Consider the following 22,479-nt stretch of genomic DNA (forward strand, 5'->3'; position numbering starts at 1 on the left):
CAGCACTTTTACTGAGCACAGTGGGCAAAGATAGAACAATATTCCTAGACAACTTCTCGCTGTGTTTGGGCACCATCGATGGAAGGCATGTACAAATCGAAGCACCTCCAAAGTCCAATAATGACTATGACGGAGAATCTCTTTGCACAAATGCAAACTCTTAAATGAGCAGTTTCTGATTATTGGTTATTTTAGTTGTGTTGAATTGTGATTTTTGTGGATGGATGAGGTGGTTGTCTGAAATCATTGAGAGGATTTAGCTAGCAACTGGCCACCCTGACTAATAACTTCTAGCCAACGCCCTTGTGCAGGGAGTGAGCCCAACTTAACCTGGGCAGCATTCCTGTAGTCGTGTGACATATCTGTAGAGTCTCATGTTTTCATTGTACCAAACATTGACTGGCTGTTAAGTAATTATGAATTGCTATATAATATGTAGTTTAGAACACCTGAGCTTTACTTTATCTATTCCTGAGATTTCTTCTGTAAGTGAGCTGATTTTGCAGCAAACAGTAAGTATCTGTGGTTAAAAGTAGCCACATCAACATGTGGAGAAACTCCTCTGTGTTTTAGTCACTTTAACGATTATTATTGATCCAGCTACTGGTTAAGACACTTGTTTAATATATTCATCCCCAGTGTGCACGGTCACAGATTGACAGATTCACAGACTGCACATTGACAGGAGTCTACGCAAATCCTCACAAATTGGACAGAAGAAAAAAATGTACATCATATGGACCCTTGTGGACACTCGGATGTAGTACACATGAATTGGCCTGAACAGTGAATCATGTAGATTCCATGTATATTTTGTATGTATAGTCAAATATCTGCACAGTAAGCTGTCAGATAACTATGTTCAGAAGAGTACAATGCTAATATGAGAGTAAGCAAATGCGAATATCATAAATTTGAATCATGAAAGGGTGTGATTAGTATCTCAGAACGGTACTTACAATGACAGTGTTGTGCAAATGTGCTTAAAAATTAAAGTAAAGATAGCATTGTTAAAATTAGCCTCATAGTCTATGTGTAGCAGCATTGCTTCAAACTCTTGTTCCTCTTTCTTTTTCTCCTTTGTGTGTAGTTGTTTGGTAACCTGGCACTAGATGAGGAGGGAGAGAGTGCCATCAATGAGCACAATAACTTCCGAACTTTCATTATGGCCCTAATGCTGCTCTTCAGGTAAGTCCTCGAACCGGTCTTTTCTTCCTGTCTTGTTCTTCTTTTGTCTATAACTTTCTTTTCAAATGCAACATTTTTGGTGGTTCATGTGTGCAGGAGCAGTGATGTGTGAAGAAGCATTTCACTAAACAGAAATAAATGTTGTAGTGACATCCATCGGTGTCCATAAGTGCGCTTGATAATTTTTAAATTCATATCTCGTTATGCAGGAGCGCTACGGGCGAGGCATGGCATGAGATCATGTTGGCTTGCCTTGGTGGTAAAGAATGTGACCCGGCCTCAGGGAACACAGAACCCGAGTGTGGCAGCACCTTTGCCTACACCTACTTTGTCTCTTTCATCTTTCTGTGTTCTTTTCTGGTGAGGAAAAACATTTAATGTCTTTTAAGTGGTTAAAATTGTCAACATGTACGTGCATATATTTCTTTTCATATTTCTAATCATATTACTTCTGACTAGAAGACAACATATTATGGTAGTAGTTGTAGTTTTTCGTTTTTTCTTCTTCTTCAGTGAGCCGTATTTTCCTGGTTCCTCCATAAGGTTCAAAACTTGCATCTTGTAGAGTGGAGGTCTATGAGAAAAATATTTTTTAGGCTCCAGGGGATTATTAAACTAGAAAAGTTTTCCGAGCAGTTTGTTTTCCACGCACTCGTTCCAGATGCTGAATCTGTTTGTGGCTGTCATCATGGACAACTTTGAGTACCTGACCAGAGACTCTTCTATCCTGGGGCCGCATCACCTGGACGAGTATGTAAGGATATGGGCCGAGTACGACCCTGCCGCCTGGTGAGTGGCGCACACATGGACTCGTACACACACTTTCACAGGATGACAAACATACCAGTACAGACACACAAGTGAAATATTATGTAGTGCAAAAATATTAAAAGATGAATGTACATACACAGCACTATTGTGTAATGTAAAACCACGTTATGTGTGTCCACACACGCTGAATGTAAAGTTACTTTTAACCCCTGGCTTTTTCTCCCGTCCCAAATTGGGGCAACGACTGGTGTCATGATCTCATCAGAGAGGTGTGATGATGAAACAGGATCAACATAATGGGAGTTTAAAAAATGGAACAGTTTCAGCTGCTCTGACTGACCCAAGAGTTATCCAGCCTTCTCTCTGTCTTTCTCTCTCAAACTTTTCTGCCTTTTTACTCAAATTGCACAATCTTTGTGCACAATTAAGATGAATGTAACCCTCCCCTCTTCCTTTTCTTTCCTCTGTAATGTGTGTGTGTGTGTGTGTGTGTGTGCGTGTGCATGTGTGTGTGTGTATGAGAGGAAGGTTTTTCTCAGTGTAAATAAATGCTCTTACCTTTTTCTACTTTTTTGTTTTTATCTTCTTCAACTCTCTCTCTCTCTCGCTCTCTCTGAATTCTGTGTTCCCTCACCTAACCTCCCCTCCTTGTATTTTTCTTGCAGCGGGCGCATACATTATAAGGATATGTACAGTTTATTGCGAGTTATCTCCCCTCCTCTGGGCCTTGGCAAGAAATGCCCACATAGGGTGGCCTGCAAGGTTTGGACTAAACCCCTAAAGCACAAACTTAAACGCAACCTGCTCGCCTTTAAGAGACTGGAATGAATGTCGCTCTATTTCACTTTTAAAACAAATTCTTTCCTACTTCAACTTTTTTTATTTTCTTTGGTTTGATTTTTCTGTTTGGGTTTGCATTAATCACTTGTTTTAAGCTCATTTCACCATTGAATCATTCTTTTTGGGGGGAGTTCTGCTGTATATGCATTCTGATATGACAATGAGAATGTTTGGGACAATGCAGAGATGCGCACACACACTCTTGTACACACTCACACACACACACACCAATAGCGGTGTGTGAAGCATGAGGTGGTGCACTGCACTTGCTATTGTCTTCTGACTGAACGCTGGGAAAATGACACTGATCTGTTCACTTTTAATTCACTACTGTGTAGACATTAGAGTCTAGACTCCAGTCAGCCATTGTCTTTTATTTCTGCTTGCTGTCTAATTTTGCCTGGGCAGAAAATGGTTGAGCAATGTGCATTGTTCTTATTTCAGTTAGGGTCTGGGTGAGGGAGGTGGGGTTCTTTAGGGCAGAGACACACCCAGAGAGGGTTTGGTCTGAGCACTGTCACCACGCTAACCTTCATAGCAGTTAGCTCAGTCACTGTTTCCCAGGCTTGTGTCGTCCAACCACGAAAGTCTGCAGACTCTGATTCTAGTCCCTGAAACAGCCGATTCCTCTGAATGAAACCAGCTCATGGCAGCTGCTGGTTGGAATGAAAACCTGCAGATTCTTGTACCTCCATGGCATGTGTTTGGGAACTAATGTTCTAAGCTATCTGTAATTTTACATTTTAAAGCAACTATGTGTGGATTTTTATTTATTATAATTGTAGAATCTTATTTGTAGAAAAACAACAGTTTCTTTTTAGGAGTATAGAACCTCACATCATTGCTAAAGGGCAACGCACAAGGTTCTCGCACAATAAAATATATCTTAGGAGTTATAAGTCAAACATTTGCTAAAAGTTGGACCAATTACCAATGAAGTTACTTTCTGAAAAAAAATCAAAGTTAGTTATCTCACATTCTTAACCCACAGGGATGTAGAATAACTTAAATGTTACTTTTAACGTCCTTTTTCATGTTCAGTAAAACTATGATTTTCTTCTATTCGGCCTTTTTTATGGTGAACACTGCAGTCCCATATCATATTGACATCGCTTGTCCCCGTGCAAGCTTGTTATGCAGGCAGAGAGGTTGTGTATCTCACATGCTTTGAGTGGAGAATGTAACAGGCCCTGTGGTAACAGTTTATATTGAAGCAGTGTCACAATATGACCGAACCTGCTCTGTCTGTGGCTCTGGTGTATGGGTAAAGAAGGAAAGGGGCAGGGTGTGTGTGTGATTTGGAGCAACGATTTTGGACATGAAAAGGTCTTGTGTCCACCAGGTACCTCTCAATAACTACCTGTGTGGGCAGATGCTCATGGGAGGAATTGTTGGTCATGGCATCTACATTTAGTTTGTGTTTGTCAGGAACATTTTAGGGTTCCGCTAATAAAGCAATTAAACTCAACGATTTTCTATAAACGCATACAGTAAGCCTAGTTTTCACAATTTATTTTTATTGTATTGTTGTAATTAATCGATGCATCTCCCTCAGGTTGTATATTTGTAGCGCTGTGTGTTCACGCCATGCTGCCAAGCAGATAATGTGATTTCATGAAGAACTGTTTTTATACGATCAGTGATGTATCTGACTGACACTTCAGTTTATATTCATTCAGTCTTTTTACACTTTCCTCAGAATAGTAGGTGCACACAGTCTGAGCAGCCTACCACTAAACCAACATCTGTTCACCTCCATTGTAAATAAAGTGCAAACAGAAACTCCTAAACCCTGGAAAAACACAGTCCAATCTATTTGCATACTTAGATACCACAGGAGGTAGGTGACGAAGCCGTTTTTGTGACGCGGGTGAGCTGACTTTCTAAAAAGCCATTGTCGGGGTATTGCAACCCTTCCCTTCGCCATCAGGGGAGGGCTCCCATGAACATCTGAAGACACAGCTGTGGGCAGAGGTTCCTGGTGGACACGCAGCCTCAGTAACGGACTGCATTGACTTGTCACTGTGACTCACTCCGATCTCTGCAGCGGTGCTTTTCTTTGCCTGCTAGAAGCCCCGCTGCCAGTTCTATCCGAGCGGCGAAAGAGGGCAACGACCAAAAAAAACAATCCCAAATCCCCTTTTCACCTCGCATAGAACGGTATCTCAACAACAACTAACTAAACTAAATAACACCTCCTCCTCCAACCCTCCCCTCCTTCCCTAACCTTTCTCCCTCCCTTCCTTCCTTCCTTCCTCTCCTCTCCCTTACTTTATGATATACCAGACTAGAAGTCACGTAACACCCCCTCGTTCTCTCTCGTTCTCCTCCTTTCTCTTTTTCTCTCACCACAGCAACCACATATCCACAGCGATCAAAACAATAACCTCTGTGTATTTGTTTCCCCCCCTCTTCCTTTCCTTTGTCGGTTTCTTTCTTTTTCCTCCTCATGTCTCCTCCCCCAAACACACCTATGTGCGTCTGCGTCCTCTCCCCTAAATCCTTCCTCTTCCTACCCCTCATTGTTTTTCTTTCTTTCGTTTTCACGTCGTCCGTCTTTGTTTCGTCTGTTGTGTGTGTGTGTGTGTTGCCAAATGGGCACTGAATGCCTGTGCGCATGTGATGTGTGTGTGTATGTGTGTGTTTGTGGCCACCCCAGCGGCCGGATCAGTTACACAGACATGTATCAGATGCTAAGACACATGTGTCCGCCGCTAGGCCTCGGGAAGAGGTGTCCCGCCCGGGTCGCCTATAAGGTAGACTCGCCCCCCACCTTACCCCTCCACCCCCCTCAACCACCAGCCCACCTCCCTCTCTACCTCCCATCATACCTCTCTTCCCTCCTTTGCCCTCCCCCCCATCTCCGTCCTTACACCTCCCCATCGCTGGGGAGGAGAACCTCTTCTCTCTCATATGCTGAAACCTCCCTGTCCCTTTCTTCCTCCTCCTCCTCCTCCTCCTCACCCCCTCTCCTCCACATCCCTCCCTCCCTCCTCCCAGCGGTGTTCTCCTCATTGTCTGTTAGTGGTGGTTGTGGTGGTGGTGAGCGCTGTCCTCTCTTCTTTCTCTCCGACCGCGGGGATGGAGGGATGGGCTTTTGTCGTGCAGTGAAGTGAAGTGATAGTGGAGTGGTAGTCAGTCCTCTTTATTTTATTTCCCTTCTGTCAGGCCGCAGGAGTAAGAGAACGGAGGAGGCTTTGCCAGTCCTTCTGCAACCTGCACGGACGCATGCACGTGCACAAAACCCAATCCAGTCAGAGGAAAATAGTTAGAGCACAGATGTGACAAAGTATTCCCAGTTTTCCATAATATGTTAAGGAACTTGAAAAGTCAGAAACTTAGTTTGAAGGTTGTTAAAATGATGTTTACATATTTAACCTCTCTGCATTTGCAGTTTAAATATATGTAAGCCTATTTTTTCATATTTGTTGAAATATGCTAAAGACTTAAGGCAAAAAAATATAAGACAAAATTTATGAATACATTATCCAGCCACACTTCATTACCTGTTACAGGTTTTTAGTACACTTTAAAAAGTACATCCTGAAAATGGCGCTTACAGATATTTCTAGTGAGCACATATATGGAATTTTATGTGCTGGTTTATAAAATATATGTATACCTTACTCATGCCTTTGTTTCATAATAAGGAACAGAAATGATTTGTTCCTGTTAGAAATCTACAGAGCAACATACAAGCAGCATCTTAAAAGAGAATATTTTAATCAGCGTTATATTTCACACAGTGCAACTATTTGCTTACGATGCAGGTACAGAAGGGCCGGCAAGGATATCTGTCTTCAGTCCTCTGTGTCTCTTTTTCCTGTGGATGGCACTATAGTGCACACATACACATGCCTACATTATCGCACACATACACACTGTGCACACTGTAATAATTATGCATCATAAAAATGAGTGGACAAAGTATTGGCCCTCCTAGTCTTTTTTGTCCTTCTTCGAGATGTTTTTTTTGACACCCAAGGAAGCTTAAGCATCTATGGCTTCATTGTGCCTCAGACCACCAGGGTAAAGATTTGGGTCAAGCATTTCAGCATTCGCTGTCTCGTTGTCTTGTTGTCTACTCTTTCTCTCCACCTCAGTAGCATCCTACTCTGTCTAAACTCTGTCATTCTCCTTCTTATTGCCATCCAGATTCAAAAACATAGCATTGACTGGATGAGTCAGTGCCTTAAGTGTTTCAGAATAATTTCACTGATTGTTGCGGCGGTGCCAACAAGTTCTGAAAAGTAGCACCCACGTTTTTTTGTTTTTTTTTTAAAGGCTTTATTTTATCTAAATTAGGAATTATCTGATCAAAGACTACATATTCCTATTCCAGTTTGCAGTCCTTGACAGTTTTCAATACTTGGTATGGCCAGATTTTGGTCAGCACGGAGGAGAATTAGGGTTTTATACCCAGTACTTGTAAGGTTTCTCACTTAGCTCCCCTGATAAGCTCCTGATATGAGTCCTACTAGTAACATCCTCGGTTGTTAAGACAGAATGGACAGACAGCTCGACCTGTACTCTAGTGTTTCTAACATTTATTGAATCTTGGTGGCAGTACCACATTCACTCCTGTCTCTCTTTCTCACTTTTCTCACTTGTGTCTTTTTTTTTTCTTCCTCCTCTGTTTTTTTCTTCTCTTTACACTGTTTTTGTCTCTTCATCTTCTGCTAATTCTTGCTCTTTCTTTTTTCCTGCCTGCCAGCTATCACTCTGTTTCACTCTTCTGTCGTCTGCATCCACTTGTCTGTCAGAAATCAGGATCCATTTACATTCCCTCATTACATCCCTCTGTCGATCCGAGCCCACACTGTTTCAACTCTACTTCTCCTCTCTGTACTTTCTTCTTTTTTTTCTTTCCAGAATGTCAACCTGTCTTGGCTGTGGCCCCCATCACATACTTCAGCCATCAAAGTCTTCATTTATACAATATCACAGAAAAAAAAGTCAATCAAAGGACCTTTTGAGATCAGAAAGACCTCATGAATAGAGAGGGGAAGGTTCGACACTGATGAGGCAAAGTTGTTGATCTTCTCTTTAGTGGACACAAGGCCTTTCCCTTTAAAAAAGGAAAACGTTGATAACTGTGTACTGCTACAACACCTTGTTTTTTGAACTGACCTCTAAACCTATGTCAGTGTTGTTTTTGGTCCTCGTCTTTATCTTTTGTCGTGTTCTGTAATTTTCAGCCTCTCTCTTCTCTTTTCTTTCTATCTACACACACACACACACACACACACACACACACACACACACACACACAATTCCTTTCTCTGTTAACTCCAACTGACCCACGTTCTCTTGATTCCTCTTTTACTCTTTCAGTGTTTTCACAATCCTCCTCTCTCTCCTCATTCTCGCCCTTCCCTTTTTATCTGTAACTGCATCTCATGACCAAGCTTAGATTCACCTAATTTAGCTCAACTAACTACTGTCCCTACCATGTGTCCCCTTTGATAGACCCCCACCCCCTTACCCAACAGTACTATAACTACAAAGTCTAGTTGGTCCAAAACAAAAAAAACAGTCATCTCTTTTTGATCTTCTTTATAATTTTTTTCTTCTTTCAGGGAATGCCACAACTCTAATCCTCTCTAACTCTGACACCCCCTTAAGACACTGCACCCGTTTGGCATTGAGAGAGATCTTGACTTGATATGAAGTGCTACCATTGCTGTCTAATTTGACTTTGATTCAGGGACCCATGAATGTAAAAATGTAGAGAGCGAAAAAAAAAAAAGAAAAGATGAGAAATTAATCTGTCAATCAGTAGGATCAATCCAGTTGGATTGAGGATACTCTCTTTGCGCGGATGCACGGCTGCTTGTATTGTAAAAGTGGATTTTGAGGGAAGTCGGGGGGGGTAGTGGGCTAGGGTAGGTGGGAACAGTTGGGGCTTAGATAATGGGAGCGAAGTAAAGGCATGCTGCATGCTCCGTGGTCCATGTTTGTGGGATTTTTCTACGGGGGTGTTGTGTGGTGTTGCATGCAATTCTCGCACTCTCTGTTGCATGGCTACGGGCGACATCGAGCCTGCCTGCCTGCCTGCCTGCTGCCTGCCGAGCGCTGTGGATGTTGGCCAATGCCCTTTGCCTGCCGCACACTTGGCTTTGGGCATGCCCGACACTCGCACACACTCAGGAACACACGAGCACGTACACAACCCCACCGCCATCGTACTACCGTGCTTGCCATCGTGAGTGCCCAACGCTCATGTTCGTAGGTAAATCCGATGGATGCCAACTGGTCAGGATAGGAACGGCAAGTGACCCTTGCTGGCCCAGCTTGTTTCGTTCAATCTGCAGGTTTCTCCATCGGTTTTACCTGGTATAGACATGTAAAGACAGGGAACCTCCTTACAGGGAGGGGGAGCTCTATAGCAGATGCCTTAGCTAAATAAAACCACAGTAGTCTCCTGAAAAATAGCAGAATTACACCAGTGATACTGTTATTGTTCTCCAGTCAATTTATTTTGTCTCCAAAGGACTCCAATTAAGAGCTCTTAATTGCAGTCTGTGCAAATAACTGTGTGTAAGTGGACGGGGGGGGAGGGGATGTTGGGGTGGGAGGGGGGGAGGGGGGTTGGTGTATGTGTACTGTTTCATATATATATATATATCTATATGTGTGTAACAACAGAGATGTGTAAATGCGCCCATGCATTCACACATTTAGGGAACATGGGCACAGGTTGGGTCGGAGGCCATTTTGCCTCCGATTGTTCTTCCTTGTGGTTCTCGGCTCTCACAGTTGCTTAGCAGCAGATGGCCCTCATTGGATATTTGTGCTGTCTCGTAGAGTATCACTGGAAAAACAGGAGACACAGGGACTCACCTACTCATGTCTCTTTCATTAAATATATGCTCTTGCACTTGCAAATGTATCAAATTAACAAATGTACACAGCAGACCAAATACATACATGCTCTATAGTCACCTAATATAGCAGAAGTCTATCGGTGAACTTTTGAAACCCAAGTGCCTCGGAGTTTAAATTTACTGACTTCAAACCTTTTCATCTCTGCCTGAACTATAATGTGTTTCAGGGAATATCAAATAAAACCTGGACCAATACAGTCCAACTGTAATTGGCTGTTGTCTATGGAGCTCTCTCAACCCAGGCCCCAACCCCTCACCCTGTCCCCTTCCTGGAGGTTCAGGCACACCACACTTTATCAGGGACACATCCCTTTCTCATCCTCTCATCCTGACTGGCTCTTTACAGAGACTGCTGCGCATGGATCTGCCAGTTGCCGATGACAACACAGTGCATTTTAACTCCACCCTCATGGCTCTAATCAGGACAGCTCTGGATATAAAGATTGCCAAGGGTATGATCATAAAGCACTATCAAACCTTTACTCTATCAGTTCTGGGCGTATTGTCTCATCTCTCAATTTCTGTCTGTTTCTCTTCAACAAAAAACGATTATTGTAACAAATGTGACAAAAGTCTGCCAATTAAGACACTAACAAATTATGTTTTTGTTTTGGATGAATGTGTACATGGGTGAATGGATAATTATATTTGTTTTGGGATTTAATGTCATTGTGCCTCCCTTTTGGTGTGGACCTTCTTGACCTGTGTCAATGTGTGTGGGCTTTTTGGATATATTTGGATGTGTGTATGTGTGATGTTTGTGTGTACAAATGTTTGACGTGTGTGTGTGTGTGTGGAAACTCTGGGTCACTGGTTGCCCAGGCGGTGCAGACAAGCACCAGATGGATGCGGAGCTGAGAAAGGAGATGATGGCTATTTGGCCGAACTTATCGCAGAAGACACTGGACTTGCTGGTTACACCGCACAAGGGTAAGTTGCAGGAAAACAGCACATAGTGGTGTGTGTGTCCGATCACCAACTCACCAAGAGGACAGCTTCTACCAGTCAGTGTCATTCACTGCTTTGCATCTCCTGATCAGACTAACACAACATAAACACACAATCCTGTACATACACACATGCAAACACCCACTAATGTCGATACTGCGCATCCTTCCTCCCAATACTGTGGTCCTGCTGGCCAGATTAATCACAATTTACAATCAGATGGGATTTTTAATGGATTCTTGTGACTCCCTTGCTCATTGTGTAGCACTGCCATTAGGTCGGAGTTCCCTTTTGATTACATTATGTCAGGAAGTATATGTCTGTGTATACTTTGTCGTCCAGGTCATGGTATTCCAAAGTGGCTTCCCCAAGTTCTAACTGACTGGTGGGGGTCTCAGACATTTATTCGTACCACAAATCACATGCCTCTAAGTGTTAGTGGCAATGAAACTTGTTGGGATCTCAGGCCTGCATTATAAGTACATATGAAACGGTGTCACAGACTCCCTTTTCTGTTTAGAGGTGGGTGTTCCAGTTTAACATCACTGGCTTCCTTCACTCTTCTCTCAGACCATCTGTACTCTCTCCCCAGAATGTGGACACTTTTGTCCTCAAATTCTTTAGAGGAGTTTCAAAACTATTCACACCTTGAAACGTGTGAGTCATGTGTCAATTCAATGCTATGAGCCATGTCCTTTAAGGGGAAGAATAAATACCTGGGACTCTGCGCCACTCTATGAGAACTAAGGAAGCCTCTTGGATGACCGGTGCAACTTCTTTAGGAACCAAAAAAAAGAAAGGTCCAATTACCTTCTAATGACAAGCTTTAGATAAGTAGAAATATAACGACCAAGATCTCTTTCTTGCTGCAGGTATTCCTGGTCTCCAGAACATAAACTCAAGTGGTTTTAGTGACCCCTCAACTCTTTCTATGTTTTTCCTATCAAGGCTCTTTAGTACGTTATTGTTCCCAGCCTGATGGACCCCCATTGGCAAAAGGGTTTCCCTTTTTGTCTTAACATCCATCATCCCAAATTTTAATATTTGGATGAGTTGAAACATTTATACTGGATTTTTTCTGAAATTTGATATAGAAGGATAGTTTTTAAGTTCAAATGGATATGTCTATATGATTGATTAAAGTAGTTCTGTATCATTTGTGTTCTGATAAACATTCCATGCAAATATATATGTTACAACTCGACGGCCTAGGATCAGATAGGAGTAACAACAAAACAGCAGATAGATGCTGTCTACCAGAGTCTTAGTAGTGATTATTTGAAAGAAGGGTACATTTATTACAGCTCAGCATCAAAGGGTTAAATGAAAAATGGGTGCTACTTTCATAAAAGAAATAAATGTAACCAAAAGCAAACATCTTCCTGAAGCTGAATTGTTTTCGCTATCTAACATCCAAAAACAAAATAACCACAAAACCAAAGGACAAACCCTAACTATTCTAGTCCAAACCGAAATACAAACAAAGAAGCCCCCTTAAATTAAGACTAACAGTGGTTTACTACTTCCAAGAGTCCCTATCTAAGCCTTCACCCTTCACACAACAACTCATCTAGTACTTGTAGTAAGATATTCAAAGTTGAAGCTCACAGGGGAACCCTCAGCTTCTCACTGAAACAAATAAGCCGCCGCCAAAGTCAAATTCACATCTTGATTGGAGGCTGTAGTATGATCTGCTCCAATCCACCTTAGGCTCTAGAGAGAGTAGGCGGGACAAGACAACGGAGGCCAGGAGGACGAGGGTGCCATAATGGGGCTTCCAGCTGTTTACAACACAGGTCACTACAACAGAAGGGAGGGAGGAGTGCAGCAGTCCAGGGCCGTCACATCACACCACACACATAGTCACATTCATATATTAACTGTATCAGAGTGGACACACTAACAAACTCCCACAGTGCTAATCTCTCCACCCATTCAGTCAGTCCTGGTATCAGGGGGTGCCTGCTATAGAAGATCCTCTATAGAAGTCTTTTCACTACAGGAACAGTTTAGAACCAAATAAAGTACTAAGATACATCTTGGTTAATAAACTCATGAGTGTTATGAATGACTATTTTAAGGTAAATCTGTTTTGAGTAACCCTAAACTAATAGGGTTATGCATGTTTAGCAATAACTTGAAGTTGTTCGGCTAAGTGCATGGCAGCAAATACGGCATAAGATATGCGTTGTCATGTCTTGTTGCCCAGTAATATATTTAGAGAATAAGATATGTGTAGTCATATCTTATGACACGCGAATATCAGTTTGAATGCTGGAAGACTTGTAGCCATGCCACTTTGAAAAGGGCACCGCTCATTCAGAAAGAAAATTAGTGAAGTTATATGTCAAAACAAAGCTCAGTATTTTTCTGATTTAAATGTTTATATGTTCCATCCAAACTCTGGGGATACATGTCCAGAGTTTTTAGAAAAACATTGAGCTCCTGTTTTCTTGGGATCGTTTCACTTGGGTGTCCACGTGTTTCTTAGTGAGGTGGCTGCCTAGTCCTGAGCTTTGACATTAAGAGGAAGTATGAAATACACTGTAGTTTTTATTTGATAAGGTGATGGTGAAGTAACATGAAAATGTTAACTGATTACAGCCTCTGCCTGTGAAAAGACAACAAGCTTTGTTGTGTTAATGATTGTACAGTGTTGTATTTGTCTGTTGTACACCAGCAAGTAAACACAGCTGTGCTTCAGTTACGAGAGTATTTAGACAGTGGTTACCAATGATCTTTCATCACATCATAAGGACATGCTATTTACTGCTTTGTAAATATTTTACAAAGTGATAATAGTCTGTTCATATGACACGTTTTGAATGCCTTGTCAAACACCCCAGATTGGGAAAAATCCACTTGTCTTGGAGGTGACTCTAGAATCTACCCACCACACTTGGAGTGCTTGGAAACATATCAGCAACAAACAAGCAGATTCTTTCCTTCATTTTGTCCCGTGAACATAATGTTACAGCTAATTAGAAATGTTTTCCACATGAGCTTTTTAGATTGTAGGTGAAAAGGCAGTTTACATAGATTACTTATCTAGATTCAAATTTGCCTTCATGAGCGAGGAAGAAGTAATGATGCTGGAACATTTGACAACATTTTTGCTCAACATTATTAATATTGGTTACCACTGACTAAATATACTGAGACTGAACCTCTGTCAACTGAAGATAGAAACAATTGAACCTACAAAAATGCAAAACAGAACATTTACTGATAATTCTTGATAATTTATTTTTTAAGTTTCAAAATTTCGGCCTGTGCCTCAGTGGCTGCTACATAATACAGTTGTTCTAACTGCTGGTGTGTTCTGCATGCTGTTGTGTATTTCTCTGTCAGTGTTTGTTGTGTTGTCCCCCACTCCCATTCCCCCCACGGCTCAGGGTCCCATCTCACTCGGGTCTAATCTTCCAGGGTAACTTGTCATTTTCTCAGCAGCCACAGACTTGACGGTGGGCAAAATCTACGCTGCCATGATGATCATGGAATACTACCGGCAGAGCAAGACGAAAAAGCTTCAGGCCCTGCGAGAGGAACAGGTAGACGCCATCCCAGAAAAATTCCCTGAACGCAAAAAGACTTTTTTCTTTCATTTTTCTGTTCTTCCTTCTTTTGGTCCTCTTTTTTGATTCCACTTCCACGAGCCCCTTGGACTGAATTTTGCCTTTCTTCTGCTAAATATGGATTTAAAAGCATAAGAATCACATCTTATACATTTAAATCCTATATAAAATCCCAGCTACACTTCCAAACAAACCTCACGTCCTTCTCAGCCTGTGCTTAATCCTCTTAGCATGCTACCAGAAAATCTGCATTCTCTACATAGCACCTTTTTGCTCCCTTGGCCAGCCTTGTTCCTTTACCGTGCTTCCTAAGAGGTATCTAGCTGTTTGCTTCTTCTCGCTAGTTAACAGCCTTTTCCTCCCACTGCTTCGAGTGTTCTCTTTCTTTTCACCGTGGGCCATTTGAACGCGGTGAGGAGGGTCAGGTGTTATGAAGGTTTACCTCCGGTTTTTGTTGTTGACAATGTTCTGAACAACAATGTTGATGATACCACATGGCCTTACTTTTTGTTCCTTGTCAGTGCTCTTCCCCTCCTGTCGATGAATGCTTTTGAGATGCACTCGCTCCCGCCGTCTGTGTATTTTCAGTCCACGCCGTGGACACGTGGAAACATCTCTCCACTCGTGTAATGCCTCCTGTTCACCCTTAAATTTAACATGGTTCAACCAAGTTTAAATTTGCTCAGGGAATGGGGGTCAGTCTCATCCATATTGAATGGGATGCACTTCTTGAGGTAGGATTTCCATTTTGTGGAAGAAAGGAGTACATTGGTGAATGGAGAGTATGTTAGGTCCTTTTTTTCCTGCAAACAGTATGCTGTAGCAAATACAATATGTGTTGCTATGTTCCTGAATGCAGCTATCCCATTGGAGTGAATGGACAGTTCCACACAGGCTCTCTCAACATCAGCAGTGCATAAGGGCTTTAACCAGTCTGTGTGTATATCTGTTTGCCCCCTCATCTCTACATTATCTCACTTCATTTTCTTTTTTTTTTCTACTGCAGTCTTTGTTTTTTATAATACCAAACTGCTTTAAAGGAAGAATCCACCCAAAACATCAGTGCACTGCCATGACGGCCTTTATTGTTTATGTATTTGATGATTTGTCCTTTTATCTTATGGGTAAGAAAGGTCCATGTCCTGTTTCATTTCAGTCAAGTTCAGTTTTATTTAGATAGCAGCACAAATTCACAACATAAGTCATCTCAAGGCACTTGACATAGTACGATTACAATATGAACAATATGTTACTAAATCTTTTGGGACAGCAGGAAGCAACAACTCCCTTTTAACAGGAAGAAACCTCGAGCAGAACCAGGCTCAGTGAGGACGGCCATCTGCCTCAACTGGTTGGGGTGAGGGAAAAGGGGAGGGAGAAAAAGATAGCAGACGGAGAACAGATAAACAACACGTAGGAGAACAATAAACAGTATTGAGGTTTGTGAGGCCAGAAATAGCAGATCAGAAACATAGAGATAGACAGAGAGGACAAAACATCAAGTGAAGGAGTGAGAAATGTATGGAGAGTGAAAGAGAGGATATCAGAGCAGAGGAGAGGTGCTCAGTGCATAGCAAGATAAGTTAGAGAGGGTTCAGGGTCAACTATCAGCTTTATCAAAAAGAAAATCTCAAAAGTAGAGAGGTTGCCTGCCTCCTGAACCCAAACTGGGAGCTGATTCCACAAGAGAGCAGAATGATCGCTAAAGGCTCTGCCTCCTGTAATGCTTTTAGAAACTGTACAAGTAAACGTGCAGTCTGAAAGCCAAGTGCTGTATTAGAATAGCATGACACAATAATGTCTCTGAGATACAGTTTGTTCACTGGAGTTTGGTTTGTGAGGAGAAGGACTTTGAATTATTTTCTTGTTTTGACATGAAGATAAGCAAATATAGGGGACATATGATCTCTGTTAGTGCTTCCTATCAGATCTCTGGCTGCAGCATTTTGGATCAACTAGAGATGTTTCAGAGCGTTATATGGACATCCTGATAGTAAGATACAGTCCAGTCTGTAAGTAACAAATACAAATAAAGAGAGCTTGACAGTAGAGCTGCAATGGAGTTTAGTAGCAGAGTGTTTCTCTTTATTGAAAATATCAGGTTGTAAAAAAGGACAACTTTACAGAAATGAGCCATCCTACAGGAAAAATACATGATACAATAGACAGAAAACTCTATACGGAAATAAGTAAATGCAGTAATAACACGTGTATGAGTTTTGAATAAAGATATAGTTTGGATCATAGACGTCACATAGTATATATAGCCTGTTGTATCTATAGGCCCACAAGCTCACATTTGATTTAAAGTACAGACGGTAACTGACCTATCTGTATTAAGAGGACTTTATATTATGGTTTTGGTTCTTATTTCTATAAAGTCCTAATAACCAGAACTAACAGTAAACATGGTGTATCTGCTTTGCGCCACCCATGTGGATTTCACATGACAGCCTTTCATGTGTCATGGCAGAAAATGAAGGAAGCAATATTTTGACACACATTCAGGTCAAAGCAACTATCTGTGTCAGTTTTTTCGTATTGATATTCCCAAAATGAAAGCAAAAAGGCAACTTAATAAAACTTAGGAACAATAGAAAAATACCACAGAAACAGAAAATCCCCCAAAAATAAATCAGTGGGTGGATTTTTTCTTTAACACCTCATTTGTTGTGCTCGCCTCTCTTTCCCTTCATCCGTCCTCCTCCTGCATATTCCTCACGCCAAGTCTCAACTGTCTTCTTGTATGTTTGTTGTTATTGTGTTTCCAATACTTTGCTGTTTCATCTTTGTCTGCTGTTTGACATTCTCCTGTTTTTTTCACTGTCCTGTTTTGGAGTCTGTTTGTCTGTAGTCCCTTGTACCTGTCTTCCATGCCGCCCTCTGTTCTTCTGAAGCTCTCCGTTTGTCCTTCAAGGAAGAGAGATGAGACCTTGACCTGTCAAGCTCTCCCTATTTGGTCAATCAAGGTTGATTGTCACCAAGTTTCTCTAACCAAGACCCGATCTCTTCAGTCTGTGCGCTTATGAATCTGTCTGCTTTCCTGTCCATCTGGTGGGATGTTGAGTGGCGATTCCTGTGACCAGGGGCTCCCTATGTAAACAGTTAATCCTGGGACCATTCATTCATACATATTCCACTGCTGAAAGATACTCCATTAGAGCCTGTGTCAATGTTAGGTGTTCAGTGTTCATGTTTTTGCCATAATCCATCTAAATGTTTGTACCATGAATTTTATAAAGATGCACCACTGGCTCCAACCAGTGCCAGGCCAGAATGTCTGGAGACAAATTTGAGCCATTTCTCTCCTCGGCACTGGTGATGACAACTGGACCGAATTAGACAACTTGTGACTTCTTAAACCTGTGCTGTCTATGATCATTTGTGTCAAATGTTCATGGTAGGAAATAGAAAAAAAATTCAGTTAAATAGAAGTCAATCGTCAGTGTGATTTTCTCTGCGTTTTTGACAAGGAATTGGCATCTCATACACGTACGACTGGCACCAATTTGTTTTTGTGCTGGGATGCTACCAGCTTTTTAGCCAGTTAACCAAAGCTAACCATCACGAATGATGCACACTGTAGCCAGACAAGCTTCCTGTCCAACATGTTAGCAGAAATATCTTGAATAGTCTGCACTCATTTAACTTTCAAGCCTCAGCTTCCAGGCTGTGGAGAGACATGACACGGTCTATAGTAGTCATGAACCGTCATCAATCAGCCACTTCTGAGAGGACTCTATTAAACAGGATCCCCTGGGAAAACTGCTTGACCTGTGACCTGTCTGATGGAAACAGAAGTTGCTTTTTATTACAATTGGTTCAGGGTCAGACGTCTACTTCCCACAGAATGGCATGTTATTCAGAAAGTCTTGGCAGATGAAAGATCACACAAATTGTCAAAATGTGATTTATGTGTAAAATGTCTCTTTAGTGATGTGTTCCATTAGTATGGTAATCTGGTCCAAGACTTGTGATTTAAGAGCAATCGTACCTCAAATTCCGAAGGTAGAAGTTCCCCTCTGACACAGATCTGAGATCAGCTTCACCCCCCCTGAGCATCAGCTAATATGTTGGAAAAGGCCAACGCACTTTAAAGTCAGCGATTTCCACGTTCAGGGTGGCAAGCAGACTCCAGATCAGTAGTCTGGCAGGGAACTTTACCTTGGATACCCACAGCCATGTGCTTGCTGATGGCGCCCCCGTGTGGGTGCATGCTGCGAGTGCATCCTGTGTTTGTGTCCTGTGTCTGCCCCCCTGAGTGTGCCTGATGCAAGCCTGCAGGCCATGTCATGTATCTCACACAGAACCGAACGCCATTAATGTTTCAGCGCATGGAGCCGCCCTCTGAGGGAGGGGGCACGGACGGCCAGGGGGGGCAGGGCCAGAACGGCCTCCCCAGCACCCAGCCGGACAACGTCAACAGCATGTGAGTCAGATGGGGAATGAAGGCAACCTGTGTGTGCTTAATTGAAATACTTGAGACAGTACATTTTGACTGTTACATTTCCAGCAGAGTACAGCAAACAGTGTATACATATTTTACATGTACACGCTGTACAGTTTTTCAGTTTTCACACTTTATCAGATTTGTAGGAGAATAGTTTTTTTCTCAAAGGACAGTGTATTTTAATTATTTGCAATCATGTTGGATCATAAATACTAAATTTGACTTGTTAATAGTCACTGCAGAAGGAGGTATTGTCACCTCCCACCAGTTCATCCTCAGTACTTCAGTAGAATCTGTTGTTTGTTTTAGTTTAAATGCATTTCTTTTCCCTTCAACTCACCAAAATGACCTTCACAATCATCAACTCCAACAGTTTTCCACAGCCAGTGAGGCACAGGCCGAAATTTTGAAACTTAAAAAATAAATAATCAAGAATCAAAAATAACTTAAATGTAACTGTGTTGAGAAGTCACACCAGAGTTGCAGTCACTTTAAATAAACCCACATGGAGATCTTTAAAGTTCAGTTGTTTCATCCAAATTACAGACTCACCTATTTGCTAAATCCTCCTCAGCTTTGTATGAACACCAGTTTTGTGGGCAGAGAAAATGTACTTACTGATTTGAAGTGCTGGGGCGCTACTTTTAGTACACACATGGCTGTCTTTCTGGCAATATTTGGAATCTCAATCGTATTCAGAAGTATGCTTTAGATTTTAATAAATACTTTAAAAGCTCTTCTTGCACAATGAAACTCCTTTGCACAGAAAATGAACACTACTTTAGAAACTATTTTTAGATTTTACTTTTTTTACATTAAACCCACTACTTAGTTGTTCAAAGACTCTGCCAGAGAATTGGTCAGCTTTGAATTTCTCGTTGACCTTCCTGATTTGTAATCCTGCTTGTGTGTGTGTGGGTGCCAGACCTCCTGAGGGTGGCATGACTGAGAGCCAGTCGTGGATGACAACTAAAGCCCAGGAAATGTTCCAAAAGACGGGTAACTGGAGCCCTGACAGACCCTACCCTGACGACCTCCACGACAACCGCCACAACCCCCAGGTATGATGAGCCTGAGCATGCACGTCGTCACCGTGGTGACACATCAGCCTAAGTGCAACCAGTTCGTCCGCCGTGGTAAATACACTGGTTACATATTGGTCTCGTGACAGTAGCTGAGTATAATTAGGAAGAAGTAATAAAGATGCTGGTAGGGAACACTGCTCAGGATTCCTGCTGTTGCAACAGATATATTAAAAACCTCTCTAAAGCATCATACTTACTACACATTAACCACATGTAAACTAATTTTATTCAAGTCATGAAAGAGTCATCAGTGGGAAAACTGCAATCTTCCCCTTGTTAAACACGCTGCCACTGTAGCTACTTATTGTAATAATATTACTATTTCCTATGCATTTAGGAAGTACAACTTAACTAAATTAAGTTCACCAACTGATTTTAGATGTGTTTCGTCACTGAAAAAAACCTTTCGTTCAGCTGTTCCACAGAAAATTAAGACAAATTAATGCCAGTGTTGCACGGTGAGTGACTGAATGAAAAGCAAAACCTTCTGATTATTTTGTTTTGCTTTTTCGGGTGTTTTATTTGGAAATATCTTTTCTGATTCATATCTAAACACACAAATGGTTTAATGGGCATCTCAGGGACAGAGTTGATAAAAACATGAGAAATTACCAAACCTGAATTCAGTTCCCTGGAGCAGTTTTTCTGAACTCCACCTTAATGCCCTGTTCGAGCGTCCTTGTGGTAAAAACAGAACTATCCGTCCTTAATCCACTCCATCACTCCTGGCATCAAGTTCTCAGCAGCCTCAAATGAACGAGTCTCTACCTTTTCAGTATTTGAAGTGCTGGATGTTGCTGCCATCTCTCCAGCAGACAAGACTGCTGTCTGTCCCTGTCCTCTTTTCTTCTTCAAACCTATTTATCTTTCTCTTTCGCTTCATCTACCTGCTCTAAGTCCTCGTTTCCTGTATTCTCTTAGTCTAATCATCCTCCTATTCCTTGAGTTTTCCTGTTCACTCTTCAACCTCCTCCTGAGTCAGTGGCTTGGACTTGTAGATGTGTTTTGTGATGTACACCTTTTCCTGTTCACTGCCCCTTACTTTCGCTTGTCTGTTGGGACACCCCTACTCCCCAGAGCCTATTCTCTCTATTCAATCCCATGACGAATGTACAAAAATGAAATGTGGATTTGAAATTGTGCTATGTACTCATAGGAAAGAAAAATTTAAAATACTTTTGAGATTTTCTGCCCCAGTTTTAGACCTGTGTGTTGGCAGAAAAGGTTCCAATGAAGCAGTGTCTCCAAAGAAGCTTTTCCAGAAGTCAAGGTTTGGATTTGTGCCACAATCCATGACACAGGGCCACTTCAGAGCAGCATTATACATTAACCCACAATCGGATGATAGGCAATGTGGTTTTAAAGATCATAAACAGATATAATCAAATCAACACCCATGTCATCTTAATGTTCATGCTCATTTGACAAATGAGCATGTGAACAAAGGTTGCAACAGTTAATTTATGCAACTTGGTGTTGCATAAATGACAACAGAATTGTAGTCGTTGACCCCACGCCCTGTCAGAGTCCACTCCCTCAGCAGACAGTGGTCACGCCCCCCTCTCATTGTGTTTTACAGACGGTAGAGATGAGGGAGATGGGGCGGGACGGGTACTCCGACACTGAGCCCTATCACCCAATGGATGGGCATGGGCGGACCCTCTCCATGCCCCGCCTCTCGGCAGACAACCAAGTGAGCACCTTCATCCCACCATCATCGTTGTCACCCATCATCCCATCGTTACTCTCCATTCTTATACCTGTTAGCTGTGACGACAGTTGAAGTGAATTGAAAAAGTCTCTTCTTGCATCCTGAAAAGATTAATCTGAAATTGGCCAAAACCTTATTTTTCAAAAAAGACGTCTTGTCAACATATTGTATATTTACAGATTTTTCAAAATGAGTTTTTCTGTCTATACGTAATCAATCACAATGAGTTTGAAATACGCTTATTTATTTCTGTTATTCTATCACATATTTCTTTCCAGTATTTCTGTCATTTTAATATTGTTTTTAAACACAAATGTGTTCTATTACGGATGTTCTTTTGCCCCAAATCACATCTGACTCACTTAATATCTAGTATTGGCCAAGTTCCTATCTGTTAGCATTTTTTTTAGATAATAAACACTTAATGTGACCTCCAGCCAGACTTGTGTTTAAGACAAGCCAGGACTGATTAGGACAGCTGTCCTTTATTGTAGTGACATAAGTAATACAGTCACCTTGGTAGCCCATATCAAGTGTTAAAATAAAAGAACCATTTTTAATACAGGATAAATGTCCAGAGGTTCTTACAGATGCTGACTAAAAAACAGCTTGATTCACTCAAGTCCTGATTTTTGAGATCAGATTTTGACATCCTTACATTATCCTACTGTTTTTCATGAATCTGCACTATTTACCATAGTACTACTAGCACACTTTTTACACAAAATAGTTTTTAATTCATTTATATAATATCTATTTAGTACTAGTTTATTTAGTGTGTATTTAAAAAAACAAATTCAAACTTTTACATTTTTTTGAAGAAAAAAAAATGAAGGAGACTTATGTAAATTCACTTTGTTCTGTCTGGTTTCCCAGTTTGTCTTCCCTCCCCCTCTCCCACCATCCCTCCACCCACACTGCCTCCCTGTCACCCCCCCACTCCTCCAGCAGCTGACCCACCTCTGCTCAGCTCCAGGTGATTTCCTCTCTTTGCAACACAGCACAAACTGCAATTCTAGCAACA

The 22,479-nt window shown here is 41.7% G+C and overlaps 1 protein-coding gene across 1 annotated transcript in view; it reads left to right on the forward strand.

Moving 5' to 3' along the window:
• cacna1ab (calcium channel, voltage-dependent, P/Q type, alpha 1A subunit, b) overlaps positions 1 to 22,479 on the forward strand; it is a gene marked incomplete at its 5' end in the record, with an annotated part of 98,515 nt that overhangs the window by 64,215 nt on the left and 11,821 nt on the right. Inside the window, 10 exon segments of the mRNA XM_008302210.1 lie at positions 1,043 to 1,188; positions 1,398 to 1,548; positions 1,850 to 1,977; positions 2,625 to 2,721; positions 10,033 to 10,138; positions 10,509 to 10,616; positions 14,082 to 14,185; positions 18,517 to 18,638; positions 19,585 to 19,720; positions 21,324 to 21,437. Of these exon segments, the coding sequence (XP_008300432.1) occupies positions 1,043 to 1,188; positions 1,398 to 1,548; positions 1,850 to 1,977; positions 2,625 to 2,721; positions 10,033 to 10,138; positions 10,509 to 10,616; positions 14,082 to 14,185; positions 18,517 to 18,638; positions 19,585 to 19,720; positions 21,324 to 21,437 (1,212 nt within the window).

Source organism: Stegastes partitus, unplaced genomic scaffold (genome assembly GCF_000690725.1).
Source record: "Stegastes partitus isolate 25-593 unplaced genomic scaffold, Stegastes_partitus-1.0.2 Scaffold1776, whole genome shotgun sequence".
Lineage (NCBI taxonomy): Eukaryota > Metazoa > Chordata > Actinopteri > Pomacentridae > Stegastes > Stegastes partitus.